The following is a 14,276-nucleotide window of genomic DNA, read 5'->3' as shown; positions in this document are numbered from 1 at the left end:
TCAGTGCTTGAACGACAAAGGTTTATTTCTTGCTCATATTGCTTCTCCACTGCGGGTGGAAGGGGAGGAGTGGGGGGGCTGCTCACCACAGTCTCTTAGGAACCCGGCCCCCTGGAGGGGCCTCCACCTTGAGGCCAACTGCACCTGCTCTGGACGCTCTGGACCAGGGGTCCTCAAACTGCGGCCCGCAGGCCACATGCGGCCCGCCAAAAACATTTATCCGGCCCGCCGGGTGTTTTTGCCGCCGCTGTGTGCATAGGAATTTGTTCATAGTTTTTTTTTAAACTATAGTCCGTTCCTCCAATGGTCTGAGGGACAGTGAACTGGCCCCCTGTTTAAAAAGTTTGAGGACCCCTGTTCTGGACGCTCTGGGAGCGTCAGCCTGGAAGTGACTCAGCATGGAGCTGCCAAGCTGCCTTGTCCACCTCAATCCCCGGGACGCCCCGGCCTGCCCCATCTCTGCCGCTGCAGTCTCCACCGGCCCCACACGGCTTACAGCGGCAGTTGTGGGGCCTCATCCCTACGCCATCGGGCCCAGGGATACCCAGTCTTCCGCCTTCCAGGGAGCAGGAGTTGTCCCCCCTCCCAGAAACACCCAGGCCTTCTCCCGGATCTCTCTCCGGGATCTCTGGGGAGAAGACTATTCCTGCGAACTGGGAAACGGAGCACCTTGGTCACACCCACCCTCTGCTTCTCGACAGAGATCCCGTTTACCCATCTATGAAACGTGGCTGCATCTGCCCTTCTCGCATCCCAGCGAGTCAAAGAATGGTCATGTGGAGGCACTGGCTGCTCTTTGGAAGAAAGGGCCCTACTTTGACCATCTTGTCCTCTAGTTCCCCACCCTGTCACCCTGGAACCTTCTGGAATGTGCTGCGTAGTCCAAACTAGAGAGGGGAACCCAGGGACTGGTGGGGTTGGCAAGTGAACGCTCTCAGGCCTGAGAACATTCGAACAGGCACCAGTGTTGTCCAGGTGCCTTTAGTTGTATGGGAAGCAAAGCTGCCGGACGTTGAGGTGGGTTCCCAGGGGTCCTGGGAGGGCAGCATGGGGGGGGGCCTTCAGAAACGAGGGGAGGCCTGCAGGAACGGCCTCCAGACATGGGCCGCCCTGGGCAGCAGGCCCAGCTGCTCCAGCTGCAGCCGCGGGGGCCTGCAGGCGTTGAGTTTGCTGTGCAGAGCGAGGGGGCTGTCGTGGGGCCTCAGGCAGAAGTGGGCCTGTGGGGCCAGGGCCCCCCAAAGGCCATGGCAGGGCTGAAACCTGGGGGGCGGAGGCGGGTTTGGGGCCGGAGGGCTGCTGGGCCCTGAGGACACGGACAGACTCCGGTTCTGGGGGTTGCTCCCCGTGGAGGGGCTGCTGAAGGGGTTGGAGGACAGGCGGCCACTGGCAGAGCAGCTGCTGTCGCCGGGCGGGGGGCTGCGTCCTGCTCTGGGCGGCAGGGGCACGACCAGCCTGGGGCACTTCAGGCCCATCACGGGCTGGGAGGCGGCGTAGAGGTGGCGGAACTCCTGGTCAAACAGCGCCACGGCCTGGCCCGTGAACTTGGAGAGGATGTTCCGGTGGACGTGTCCGCAGAGCCAGGTGAAGCTGTGGGGAGGAGAGAGGGGAGGGTGGGAATGGGGCCACGCGGGGCCACCGGGACCTTCCTCCGGGGGCTGTGGGGCCACAGCAGGACAGGAAGGAGGGGATCCCGCCCTCTGTCCCCTGTGCTGCCTCATGTCACCCTGCGCAAGCCCTGGAGGGACAGTGGTGCCCCCTTTCACAAAAGGCAAAACTGGAGCTCCGGGCCCAGCCAATGTCGAATGTGGGCTGGCTAGTGAGGAAGTTGCCAGAGCGACTTTCTGGCCTCGGGTCAGGGTGCCTCCTGCTGCTCAGATTATGGCCCCTTAGCGATCCCTGATCCCCATCCCCGATCCCCAATCCCCACGGAGGGAGTGCGGGGGCTGAGAAGGCAGCTCTCCGAAGGCAGGGGCTGTATGATCATGACAATCTAGGGTGTTGGCCCATTTTCAGGCACGTGGACAGGACAGGACACCCTTAAGCAGAGGTCTTGGCCCTCTGTCCATTACAGGTTTTAGGAGAAAACAAAGTGCTCAAGGCATTTAGATGTGACTTTTTATGATTCCCTGATTTAACCAAATTCCTTTCTATTTTTAAAAATATCTTTTTATTGATTTCAGAGAGGAAGGGAGAGGGAGAGAGAGATAGAAACATCAATGATGAGGGAGAACCATCCCATACGCCCCGCACTGGGGATCGAGCCCACAACCTGGGCATGAACCCTGACCAGGAATCGGACAGTGACCCCCTGGTTTTTAGGTCGATGCTCAACCGCTGAGCCACATAGGCCGGGGGAAATTCCTTTCTATTTTTGATGAAAACTCCCCTCATCACGTCCTCCCCCCTATTCCCCCCCCCCACCCAAAAAAAAAACAACCCTTGAAAATGGTGACAGCACAGAAGACCCACCAAGAGCATCAGGTCAGAGATCCCTGTGTCCCTAATCATGTGAACAGCGCGTGGACGCGCTGGGGGCTGGGTGGTCAGAGGGCAGGGCACCCTGAGGGACGTGCCCACCAGGGGCCTCAGCCTCCAGCCCCCAGCCCCAGGCTTGCCAACAGAAGGTAGGGCGGGCCCACAGAGGCTGGGCAATCCTGGGAGGAACAAGGAGGCTTTGTTTTAGCCTCACCTCCCGCCCAGGAGCCGCCCACTCAGCCCCAGATTAATGAGCAGCTGAGGCTGAGCCTAGGGCCAGCCAGGTGACAGGGGAGGTGCAAAGGCAGGCACAGTGGGGCTCCTGGCTACACTGAGAACTCTAACGCCCTGTGTTTGGAATCAGGCTGGATGAGGTCAACAACTACATGCTTTGCTCAGTAAAACAGGTCCGAAGGTGCCCTGGCAACGGACCAGGTCCCCACGCACCCAGAGGCCCCTGCGCTGCCCCCCTGGGCCTTTGTGCAGGTCCCCCACCCCTCGGCCATAGAGGCAGACAGCTCTTCAGTTCGGTAGAACGAATACAACCAGAGAGAAGGGCCAGACTACTGGAGCCCAGGGAGAGCCAGGCTGAAACATGGGGTGAAGGCTTTCCTGTTTGTGTTCATTGGCTACAGCGCTAAGGTCCCAGGGGCAGGATCCTGAAAGGCTAACAGATGACCCTTGAACACTGCCCTGCCCTCTCCCGGAGCCGATTCTCCAGGTTCTCAGGGATGGCCCTGCATCTTGAAGCCCACTGCCCCTCCTCCTGGCACCGCCTGGGTCAGGATGGCACACCCAGCTGGGCCCTGGTGGGCACCGAGAGCTGGAGATGCTAGTCAAGGACACGGGGGACTGGGGGCCAATCACCTGCCCCCTCCTTAGTGCCCCATCTGCCAATGAGAAGAGTGTGGCCTCCCTCAGGGGCGTGAGGAGGATTAAATCCTTTCTGAACCCTTACAGGTCTGATCTCTGATCCCACCTGCCCCGGGGCCTGGCACAAAGCTGCCAGGGTTGACTGCTTCCTGCCGGCCCCAAGGGCAGGGCCTCCCCGTGAGGAGCTCTGTAAGGACAATGAAGTGAGAACTAAGGCTAGTTCTGCTGAAAGTAAGGTTCCCCCTCTTGGTTTTCTCTCCCAGAATTCCTTCCTCTGTCCTTTGTAACTGTCTGGAAATCTTTTTAATGGCTGAATAAGCCTCTTGCCAGTCTCATGGCTGGTTGCCAGGGGCTGAGAGGAGGCATGGGAGCGCCTGTCTAATGGTGAAGGGGTGTGGACATGCCCTCTCAGAGTAGACGTCACTCTGACATAAGAAACAGCTTGCGCTGAGGGAACCTGAGAAACAGCTGGGAGCCGAACTTAAACTGTCTGACTCCCAGGCTGGGCCGCTGCCGCTTCTAGTCCCTGGTGCCAGCCGTAGGTCCCGGGGGATTTGGAGATGCTCTGGCACGAGGGGAGAAGGGGCCGGACGCTGGTGGTTGGGGCACAGAGGGTGGCGCTTGTCGCTTATCGAGGACACTGTGACGTTCAGCGAGCCCGGGCAATTCTGAGTGAGAGGTGGGCTGTCTTGGTGCCCTCCAGTCTTCCCCGGACCACGTCCCCTCCTCAGCCAACGTGACATCCTCCAGGGGCCTGGCGGCCCTCAGGACCAGCCTCCTCTCAGTCCTCACCCTTTCAGATCCTGCCTAATCCATGTCCCCCTCCCCGGGGCCTTGCCAGGGTACGGCGGGCTCATAGCAATCATTTATTGAGCACCCACTATGTGCTAGGAGCTATGCCACATGTTTTGCAAACTTTATCTGCCAGGGAAGATATTGTTATCCCTCATTTTACAGATGAGGAAAGCAATGCCAAAAAGAATCAAATTGCATTCTCTAAATGGGTGAATTATATAGTATATTAATTATACATCAATAAAATGTTATATATATATATATTATTGATTTCAGAGAGGAAGGGAGAGGGAGAGAGAGATAGAAACATCAATGATGAGAGAGAATCATTGATTGGCGGCCTCCTGCACGCCCCCTACTGGGGGTCGGCCCACAACCGGGGCATGTGCCCTTGACGAAATCGAGCCTGAGACCTTTCAGTCTGCAGGCCATGCTCTACCCACTGAGCAACTGGCTAGGGCCTCAGTCAATTTTTTATAAAAAAAAAAAAATTGGAAATAGGAACACATACACGCTAAAACAAATTGCATGGTTTATAATCATATCTGAGACAGCTGAGGAGGCAATAAAAGGATTCTATATCCTGTTGCAATATCAAGGGAAACTGAGGCACCAGAAAGTGACTCTCTACCCTGAAGTCCTCCCAGGAAGGGCCCATTTCCGCCCCCCCTCCCCATCCCCGTTCGTTCAGGCCTGTCCTCCCTCCTGGGAGCTGCAGATGGGGGGCAGGGGTGTGCCCGAGCGCCTGAGGCTGGTGGGCACCACGCTCAGCCTTGGCCTCCACGAAGCCTCAACAGGACCCAGCGCTCACCTGTACGATCCAGAAAGGACGTATCTCCAGTCTGAGATGATGAACTTCTCCTGGACTTGGCCGGCGAACTTCCTGCCTGATTTGGCGCAGTACACCTCTGCTTCCACCCTCCGGATGGAAATGTTCTGTTGGAAGGGAGGTAGGAGTGTTTCTCGCCAATCGCGTATTTATAGATACACGTCTGCCCAGGACTAAGTCTGGAAGGGTGCTCACCAACACGGAAGCAGGGTTATGTCTAGCTAGTGGGACTATGGGCCATTTTTATTTTATCCTTGGCTGAATTCTCTAAATGGCCTTCATTGTCCTGACAATACTCAAAGTAACAGAAGAAAAAAAAAGGGAGGGGGGATGGTAGAAAGCAGCAAATAGAAGCCGAAGGTCAGTGCTCCGGAGCCGTCAGTCTCAGCTCCCATGGACCACGGAGGTCTGGCAGGGGCAGCTTTGCCTTGTGAGTGACTTTAGTGACTTGAGTGCCTGACCCCAAGCTGGTCAGTGCGAAGGCTGAGTGCAGCCAGAGCAGGCAGCTGTGTGGAGACCTCACTGGACCCTCCATTGTTTTGTCTAAAAAAAGGTGTGTTGCCCTAGCCTAGCTGGTTTGGCTCAGCCTGCGGACTGAAGGGTCCCGTGTTAGGTTCCAGTCAAGGGCACATGCCCAGGTTGTGGCCTTGATCCCTGGTAGGGGGTGTGAGGAGGCAGCCAATCAATGATTCCCTCTCTTCGTTGATGTTTCTATCTCCCTCTCCCTTGCTCTCTGAAATCAGTACAAATATATTTTTAAAAAATTAAAAATTTTTAAAAAAATAAATAAAAATAAGTTTAAAAAGGTGTGTCCACGCCCAAATCCTGGTCCTGTTTGTCCCCTTCCTCCCCAGCAGCGCCTGCTGCCAGCGGGCATGGCAGCCTGGCAAGGCTGGAGAGATGAAGGCAGCAGGAAAGGCGAAAGGCGGAGCACTGCTGAGCCCAGGCTCACGCCTGCTGTGCTGGGCGGGCTCTGGGAGGGGACGCCCAATGCCTCCCGCAGCTCCTCTGGCCTCCTCTAAGCTCTGAGGTTGCGGCAGGAGGGCCACCTCCCGCTGTCTCTTGGTGGGCAGAGGGCTGTGAGTGTGGCCTGTGTGAGCCTTGAAGACAAGGCCTGTGCTGACTCCCCTGTTGCTATGGCCTCATGCTGAGCAGGTGGAGTCCAGGTCAAATCAAGCAGACCCAGCCATCAGAGGCCTGGGGCCTGTGCCACCAGGGGCGCCTGAACTCAGCTGCCTGCCGGTCAGCGTGGAGGGGACAGGAGGAGGACAGGCCTCCAGGAGGCGGCCCTGCCTGAGCTACAGGGGAATCACCAAGGAGCGCCATCAGCTGTTCAGCTGGGCCTGCTGCAAAGCTACAGGTGCGTGGACATTTGACCTTGAGTTAGCTGCCCAAAGTCAACACTGAGGGAACCTTATCTCGGTTTCTTTGCTCATTGCCAGAAGAAGGAGGTGGGGAGGTTGGTTAAGCCCCAGGGGATGAGCTTCCTGTTGGGGTCACAGGGTGCTGTCCTCCCTCCTGACGGGAATCACACAGGTGCTGAGGTTGCCCTGACCGTGAGGCGGTGAAGCACCCACGGGTTCCCTCAGCTGAACGCAGTGAAGGCAGGGGCGCCAGAGACTGATGCTCAGCAGCTGCCCGCCCTTCCTGCCCCGGGCAGCTCAGGGAGGTCAAAGGACTATGAGTGGGCCCGGCTGGCGTGGCTCAGTGGTTGAACATCTACCCATGAACCAGGAGGTCGCCGTTCGATTCCCATTTAGGGCACATGCCCGGGTTGTGGGCTCCATCCCCAGTGTGGGGCGTGCAGGAGGCAGCTGATCAATGATTCTCTCTCAGCATTGATGTTTCTATCTCCCTCTCCCTTCCTCCCTGAAATCAATAAAAACGTATTTTTTAAAGAAAGGCTATGAATGGAAGTGAAAATCTCTTCCAAGTCCGGTGTTCATCCCGTGGGACCCCCCGGCCCCCTTCCTCCGGCCACTGCAATCCTGAAGGCCACATCTACCTTATGGAGCTACAAGATGAGGGAGGGCTGTCTGACCTTCACTTTGAGCAAGAAATAAACCTTATTGTGGGAAGCCACGGGCACAGTGGGCACCTATCGCCGTGCCCTGGCCTGCCTTGTTCCAATCCATGGCGCCTTTGAGACTCCCCTCGGGGCCCTACCTTGAGGTGCCGGTCAGAGACCTGCACTTTGTCACACATCTCCTGGAAGAGTGGGACGCCTCCCTGGTCCAGGAGCACGCAGACCAGCACCCCGCGCTTGTTGGCCGCCTCCAGGATGTCACAGAAGATCTCCACGTCCGTGAACACGTCCATCAGGATGGCCAGGACCTGGGCCAGGGCGAGGGGCAAATACCAGAAGGGTCAGATCCAGTGCTAACGGGTTTCAGCGGAACTTAGTCTGTGGGCCTGGGAGAGCTGGTCCCATGGCGCTGTCAGAGGGAAGGGAGGTGCTCACAAGCCCTTGAGATTTCCTGAGCGAGCTCTTCGTCCATGTGAGGACACAGCGAGATGCTGTCTGTGAACCAGGATGTGGGCTCTCACCGGACACTGCCTTGGTCTTGGACTTCCAGCCTCCAGAACTTCTAGCTGGTTTTGCTCAGCGGATAGAGCATTGGTCTGCGGCCTGAAAGGTCTGGGGTTCGATTCCGGTCAAGGGTACATACCTCGGTTGCAGGCTCGATCCCCCACCCTAGTCAGGGCTTGTGTGGGAGGCAACCAGTCAATGTGTCTCTCTCACATTGATGTTTTCCTCTTTTTGTCTCTCCCCCTCCCTTCCACTCTCTAAAAATCAATGGAAAAAATATCCTTGGGCGAAGATAAAAAAAAAAAAAAAAAATTTGAGGATTCCAAAGAGCTTTGGTTTATGTGAATTATAGCTATTGATATTTATCACGTTAGAAACTAAATGTGAGGACATTTTAAAGCATTTATTTATTAATTACTCTAAAATAACTAATATTAGTTATTGAAAACAATATTAAACCCAGTACGTTAATATAAATAACCATTTTAATAAAAAATAACGATAGCTTCCGAAACAACAACAGAATGTAGTGAGCGGAGTGTTGTCAATCTCTGTGGCGTCTGGCTGCACAGGAGACAGCTGGCCTTGCCTGTCTGCTTCCGCAGCAATCTGTTGTGGTGTGTTGTTTGGGTGGAAGTATGTGAAGAGAAACTGCCTCACACAGATAAGTGGCTAAAAAGGGAAGTGCCGTACAGACCCGCTGGAAGGGTCCGTGGCCACACCGGGAGGATGTGCTGATCACGGCTGTGGTTTTTGTGGTTTTGTGCGTTATGATGCGTTGACATCCCAGAACTGCTGATTCCTAGAGATAGCAAACACCTGGCCTGTGAGCATGTCTTTGATGTGCAAACAATGCTATCCAGAGCCGACACCCAACCACCCTCTTCTTCTTCTTCTTTTTTTTTTTTTATAATATATTTTATTGATTTCTTACAGAGAGGAAGGGAGAAGGATAGAGAGTTAGAAACATTGATGAGAGAGAAACATCGATCAGCTGCCTCCTGCACATCTCCTACTGGGGATGTGCCCGCAACCAAGGTACATGCCCTTGACCGGAATAGAACCTGAGACCTTTCAGTCCACAGGTCGATGCTCTATCCACTGCGCCAAACCTGTTAGGGCCCATCCTCTTCTTTAATTCACACACAACAACCCCCTAAAAAGCCCCCGACCTTAATCACCCGGGCCAAGGCCGGGACCACGAGGGACCCTCTGTAGCCCAGAGCCTGCCAACCTGACCCAGACTGGCCAACCTCAAACTGTTCACTGCGCCCTCCTTGTCTCTCCTGCAGAACCACAATCCAGGCTCGTGTCCGTGCTGTCTGCTTGCCGCCCTGCCTCCTGACGGCCCTGGTCCTTCCCGTGTGGCCCTGAGTGGCCCGGGAGCTGTGCCTGAACTCCTTCCTCCCAGTCTGCGTGGCCTTCTGCACCTGGTCCGAGCAAACCTCAGGTGGGAACCCTAATCAGCGTATGCCGGACGGTCAAGGCCAACTTGCCACGCGCTTGCGTGCAGGCGAGGATGTAACCTGTTCATGTTAACATAGCACGAGCATGTATCACTCATTGGCACGAGGCCTCTTTTGTTTGAGCGTGAATACAGGTTGCCACTGACCAGCCAGGTGGGCTTGCTGCTTTGTGGGGCTGCTTTTTGGGGGCTGCTTGGAAGAACTACTTTGTCTGGTGGCTCCTGCAGTAGCAATGGCTACTTGGTCTACAATGAAATCTCTCCTGTATGTGCCTATGACTTCTCATGCCTTCTCCATCTCCTACCTGGCATCCTACACAGGACTGTGCTCACTCTTTGGCCCAAAGTGTAAGGCAGAGCTGCTGTGGCCGCTAGTCTCTGATCCTTGTTCCCGCCCTCATCACTCCCCGATGATGGCCCACCGGTGGGATGGCGTGTCTCCCCACCTCCCGGACCCTCGGCTCTCTCAGACCTGGCCTTTGTGCCGGACACTCCCTGGGCCTGGAATGCCTTTCCCTCCCCTCTCTGCCTGGCAGACTCTTACTCAGCCTTTGAGACTCAACTCAGAGGCCACCTCTTCGTGAAGCCTGCCTTAGTCACCTTCCTGTCTACTTCCAGGCACAGAGGTTGCTCAAGCTCGGGCTGCCACCCACCAACGGATTCCTCACCCCCCACCCCAACCCCGTTCTCCTCTCCTCTCCTTCCTCCTGGGGCAGCTGAGCTCCCCAAAGGGAAGGAGGCTCCTTGTGCTCTGCTATCCTGGCTTGGCTGACAGAATTGCAGGCACCCTGCTGGCATGTGGCCAGTTCTGTGTCCTAGATCAGGGCCGTAGTGGCTGCCACTGTCAGCTGCAGCTCCTCCTGCCGCAGGTGCACAGGTGACTCTCAAGCACAGGCTGTAGATGCCCACTCCGCCCGCCCAAAGCCCAGAGGGGCCAGAATGGACTCCAAGGGAAGAAATGTGTCACCTGCAAACATTCTCCCTCTGTCTCTGATCACTTAGAAGTTAAATTTTGGTTACGCTGAAAAGAACTCAAAAAAGAATAGGCTGATATTTAAGCTCACGTTTTTGTTGGGGTTCCAAGTTTAATGCTGTGTGAAATCCAAAGGCTCCAGGAAAAGCCCCCAGGGGTGGGCAGGCTGTGTGGGGGTGGGCAGGCTGTGTGGGGGTGGGGAGGCTGTGTGGGGGGTGGGCAGGCTGTGTGGGGGTGGGCAGGCTGTGTGGGGGTGGGCAGGCTTTGTGGGGTGGGCAGGCTGTGTGGGAGGTGGGCAGGCTTGTGGGGGTGGGCAGGCTGTGTGGGTGGTGGGCAGGCTGTGTGGGTGGTGGGCAGGCTGTGTGGGGGTGGGCATGCTGTGGGGGTGGGCAGGCTGTGTGGGGGTGGGCAGGCTGTGTGGGGGGTGGGCAGGCTGTGTGGGGGGTGGGGAGGCTGTGTGGGGGTGGGCAGGCTGTGTGGGGGTGGGCAGGCTGTGTGGGGGGTGGACAGGATGTGTGGGGGGTGGACAGGCTGTGTGGGGGTGGGCAGGCTGTGTGGGGGGTGGACAGGATGTGTGGGGGGTGGACAGGCTGTGTGGGGGTGGGCAGGCTGTGTGGGGGGTGGGCAGGCTGTGTGGGGGGTGGGCAGGCTGTGTGGGGGTGGGGAGGCTGTGTGGGGGGTGAGCAGGCTGTGTGGGGGGTGGACAGGCTATGTGGGGGTGGGCAGGCTGTGTGGGGGGTGGACAGGCTGTGTGGGGGGTGGGGAGGCTGTGTGGGGGGTGGGGAGGCTGTGTGGGGGTGGGCAGGCTGTGTGGGGGGTAGACAGGCTGTGTGGGGGTGGGCAGGCTGTGTGGGGGTAGGGAGGCTGTGTGGGGGTGGGCAGGCTGTGTGGGGGGTGGGCAGGCTGTGTGGGGTGGGCAGGCTGTGTGGGGGTGGGCAGGCTGTGTGGGGGTGGGGAGGCTGTGTGGGGGGTGGACAGGCTGTGTGGGGGTGGGCAGGCTGTGTGGGGGGTGGACAGGCTGTGTGGGGGGTGGGGAGGCTGTGTGTGGGGGGTGGACAGGCTGTGTGGGGGGTGGGGAGGCTGTGTGGGGGGTGGGGAGGCTGTGTGGGGGTGGGCAGGCTGTGTGGGGGTGGGGAGGGTGTGTGGGGGGTGGGCAGGCTGTGTGGGGGTGGGCAGGCTGTGTGGGGGGTGGACAGGCTGTGTGGGGGTAGGCAGGCTGTGTGGGGGGTGGACAGGCTGTGTGGGTGGTGGGGAGGCTGTGTGTGGGGGGTGGACAGGCTGTGTGGGGGTGGGGAGGCTGTGTGGGGGGTGGGCAGGCTGTGTGGGGGTGGGGAGGCTGTGTGGGGGGTGGGCAGGCTGTGTGGGGGTGGGCAGGCTGTGTGGGGGGTGGACAGGCTGTGTGGGGGTAGGCAGGCTGTGTGGGGGGTGGACAGGCTGTGTGGGTGGTGGGGAGGCTGTGTGTGGGGGGTGGACAGGCTGTGTGGGTGGTGGGGAGGCTGTGTGGGGGTGGGGAGGCTGTGTGCAGGGTGGGCAGGCTGTGTGGGGGGTAGACAGGCTGTGTGGGGGTGGGCAGGCTGTGTGGGGTGGGCAGGCTGTGTGGGGTGGGCAGGCTGTGTGGGGGTGGGGAGGCTGTGTGGGGGTGGGCAGGCTGTGTGGGGGTGGGGAGGCTGTGTGGGGGGTGGGCAGGCTGTGTGGGGGGTGGGCAGGCTGTGTGGGGGGTGGACAGGCTGTGTGGGGGTGGGCAGGAGGGAGGGAGCGGAGTTCTGGAAAATTTAAATTGAAGGAAACAATGGGTGGAGCACCAGCTTTTCATGTTCCTGGGCTGCTTCCGAGCAGTATCTCAAGTTCCGTGACAGGCGGCAATAGGGTTTGGCAGATGGTCCCGGCAGGCAGCCAGGAGTGTGGGCCGTGGTGGCACTGGCTGTGTGACCTGGGCAAGTCCCTCACCTCCCCAGTCCTCGGATCCCACGCTGGACGAGGGTCCCTCCCAGCACCCAGGGCCCGTTCCTCGGTGTGCTGGCTCTGGTCCCCCTGTGCATGAGCTCAGTGCTCCCCCAGGGGTGGGCACCAAGGTGGGGATTCTTAACTGAAGCTGCCGCTCACAGGGTGAGCGACACTCCCTGGAAAGAAGCCAGGTTAGGGCTTGTGAAGCATCATCCCCTGGCCGAGTCCCTCTCCTTCCCCCTTTCCCACCCAGCAAGGCTTCCCCTCCTGCCTCTGTGGCCTGAGGCCTGCTAACGTCCTTCTTTCACCAGCACAGCCCGTTAGGAATTTAAAACAACACAGATCAGAAGATTTCACCTAAAAGTAAGGCTTTTCAGCTCCTCTTAGCAGATAGGAAGACTGGCTCTGTTGGTGCTGAGTTGGTGCCACCTTCTTTGCCACCGACCCCACCTCTCCCTCTTGCCCCAGGCTCCCACCAACTTCACCCATTTTGTTGCCTGTCAGGCCTTTGCAGGCAGAGTTTGTGATCTACACACACACACACACACACACACACACACACACACACACAGGCTTAAGGATGAATGGGCTGCTCCTGCAGAGATGCCAGAGGGGCTGGACTCCCAGCTACAGGCTGTCATTGCAGGTGGGCTGTGATCCCAGCTCAGAGCCTCCAATGGCTCCCAGCTGCCCACAGTGGGAGAGCAAACTCCTTAGCACGGCTCACGACCGCTCCAGGTCCTGTCCCACCTCCTGCCACTCAACACTGAGTGACGGGCAGACTCTCAAGCCCACCGTGCTCTGTGTTCAGGCCTTGCCTGTGCTGATCCCTCTGCCTGGGCCCCTCACCTTCCCTGCTTTTGCCTGACTGGAGCCTACACCTCCTCGGGACCAGCCCAAGCCTCTCTTTCCGGAAGCCTCTCCTGAATTCCCATGCTGGGCCAGGCCCTCGCCTCTGTGCTTCCAGAGGAAGGAGCCACTCCACGGGGCACATGCTGGTCCCCTGTCCTCTCTGACTTGCCTAGACCTGTCTGCATACAAGTGCGCGTGCAGCGCCTGCCTCCACTGGTGGTCGGGCAGAGAGGGGGCCAGGTTAGAGCTGATGTGCAGGAAAGTGTCTACAGCAGCATGGAGCCTGGGTGGTGGGGACGGGGAGGGAGGCCGAGGCCTGGGCAGGACTATTGCAGGAGCTCAGTGATGAGGTGGCACCTGGGGCTCAGGCGGTGACAGATGGGTTCAGGAAGTCAGTGATCCCAGGTAAGGCAGGGGGTGGCATCCCTGACTCCATCCCTTAGGGCGGGACGCACCCCTCTGCCTCCTCCACCAGGCCCCATCCCTCCCCGCCCCGACAAGGAGCCAGGCTCGGCCGTCGCTACCTGGCTGGTCCGGGTGATGCAGCGGCGGATGAGGTCCCTGATGTTGCTGTGCTTGTCCGTCTGGAAGTACACGGTGGCGCTGGACGGTTCCTTCAGGTAGGGCTTCTCGGCCGAGGCCCAGGTGTGCAGCAGGGCCGGCTCGCTGTCCTCTGAGGCCACAGGGTAGTAGGTCCCTGACTGCAGGGAGCAGGAGTCCAGGCCCTTGGTCCCGGCCTCGGCCCCTCCCGGGGTGTCCGGGGTACAGGGGGGCTCCTTGGCCTGGGCCTGGATGTACTGGGTCTCCGCGGAGGACAAGAAGTCCACCTCGCCTTCCTGGCTGAGCACCTGCCGGTAGGCCTCGGGCCCGCCGTCCAGGAGGGCGTCTGTGGCCAGCCGGGCGCTCTCGTGGTCGCTGAAGTCGGCCCTGGCCAGCCGGACCCACTGGCTCTTGACATCCTCCAGGCGTCTCCGGATCTTGCCCACGTGCCTTGCCCGGCTCATGCTGCCCCGACCCTGGTGGTGGCGGGAGGCGGCACTCCAGCTGCTCCTGATGTCCACGGCGGGGAGTGGAGCTCCTAGCACCCAGCTCCCGGGACTGCTGTGCGCCAGCGTCCGGGGCTGCCTGCCACCTCACGCCCGCTCCCAGCAGTCATTTCCCGCTGCTCTGAGCAATGCTCACCTGGGGAGAGCACCAGCCGGCTGCCCGCCCGCCCAGGCGGGGCTTATCTCTCAGCGACACCTGCCCCGCCCGCCCGCTGGCCAGGTGAGCTGCTCCATCACGCCCTGGCACTCAGCCTGGGAGACACCCTCCTCCCAGCGCAGCGGCGGCCACGGTGAGCCGGCTTCCCGCTTGCTTGTTGCACAATCTCCCCGAGACCCTCGGGTCCTGTTACGAAGCCGGGAGCCTCTCCCAGCCCATCACCTCTGTGGGCCCCTACTGTGCTCCTCAGTTCAACACCCAGGATTCAAAGACCAGGATCTCCCGCGGGGCACATGCTGCCCCCCAGACCCGCCTTCCCACCCGGTGAGCCGGGAAG

General features: G+C 59.2%; 1 protein-coding gene across 3 annotated transcripts; it reads right to left on the bottom strand.

Moving 5' to 3' along the window:
• On the bottom strand, window positions 1-13,961 carry FAM83A (family with sequence similarity 83 member A). Of its 3 annotated transcripts, XM_036338602.1 has the most exons (5): window positions 13,261-13,961; window positions 8,200-8,304; window positions 7,139-7,306; window positions 4,955-5,079; window positions 1-1,587 (listed from the first exon to the last, which is right to left on the bottom strand). In XM_036338602.1, exons 1-5 carry the CDS (start codon window positions 13,738-13,740, stop codon window positions 1,062-1,064), a joined length of 1,404 nt encoding a protein of 467 aa, XP_036194495.1. In that variant the 5' UTR covers window positions 13,741-13,961; the 3' UTR covers window positions 1-1,061. The 3 variants fall into 3 exon arrangements, with proteins under 3 accessions (XP_036194495.1, XP_036194496.1, XP_036194497.1); XM_036338603.1 differs by lacking the exon at window positions 8,200-8,304 and having other exon boundaries at window positions 13,261-13,959; XM_036338604.1 differs by lacking the exons at window positions 7,139-7,306; window positions 8,200-8,304.
• Between the last annotated feature and the right edge of the window lie 315 nt (window positions 13,962-14,276).

The sequence above is a fragment of the Myotis myotis genome, unplaced genomic scaffold (genome assembly GCF_014108235.1).
Source record: "Myotis myotis isolate mMyoMyo1 unplaced genomic scaffold, mMyoMyo1.p scaffold_m19_p_16, whole genome shotgun sequence".
NCBI classification, from domain to species: Eukaryota; Metazoa; Chordata; class Mammalia; order Chiroptera; family Vespertilionidae; genus Myotis; species Myotis myotis.
The sequence above is the reverse complement of the archived record's forward strand: the minus strand, read 5'-3'. Positions and strand labels throughout refer to the sequence as shown.

Bases quoted from the DNA above. Each gene is read 5' to 3' on its own strand.
- FAM83A (XM_036338602.1), bottom strand. From the start codon at position 13,740: ATGAGCCGGGCAAGGCACGTGGGCAAGATCCGGAGACGCCTGGAGGAT. The intron at 7,307-8,199 runs GTCTGTACGGCA...GCCCTGGCCCAG, and splicing joins GCCACGGACCCTTCCAGCGG to GTCCTGGCCATCCTGATGGA. The intron at 1,588-4,954 runs GTGAGCGCTGGG...TCCTCCCCACAG, and splicing joins GTCCTTTCTGGATCGTACAG to CTTCACCTGGCTCTGCGGAC.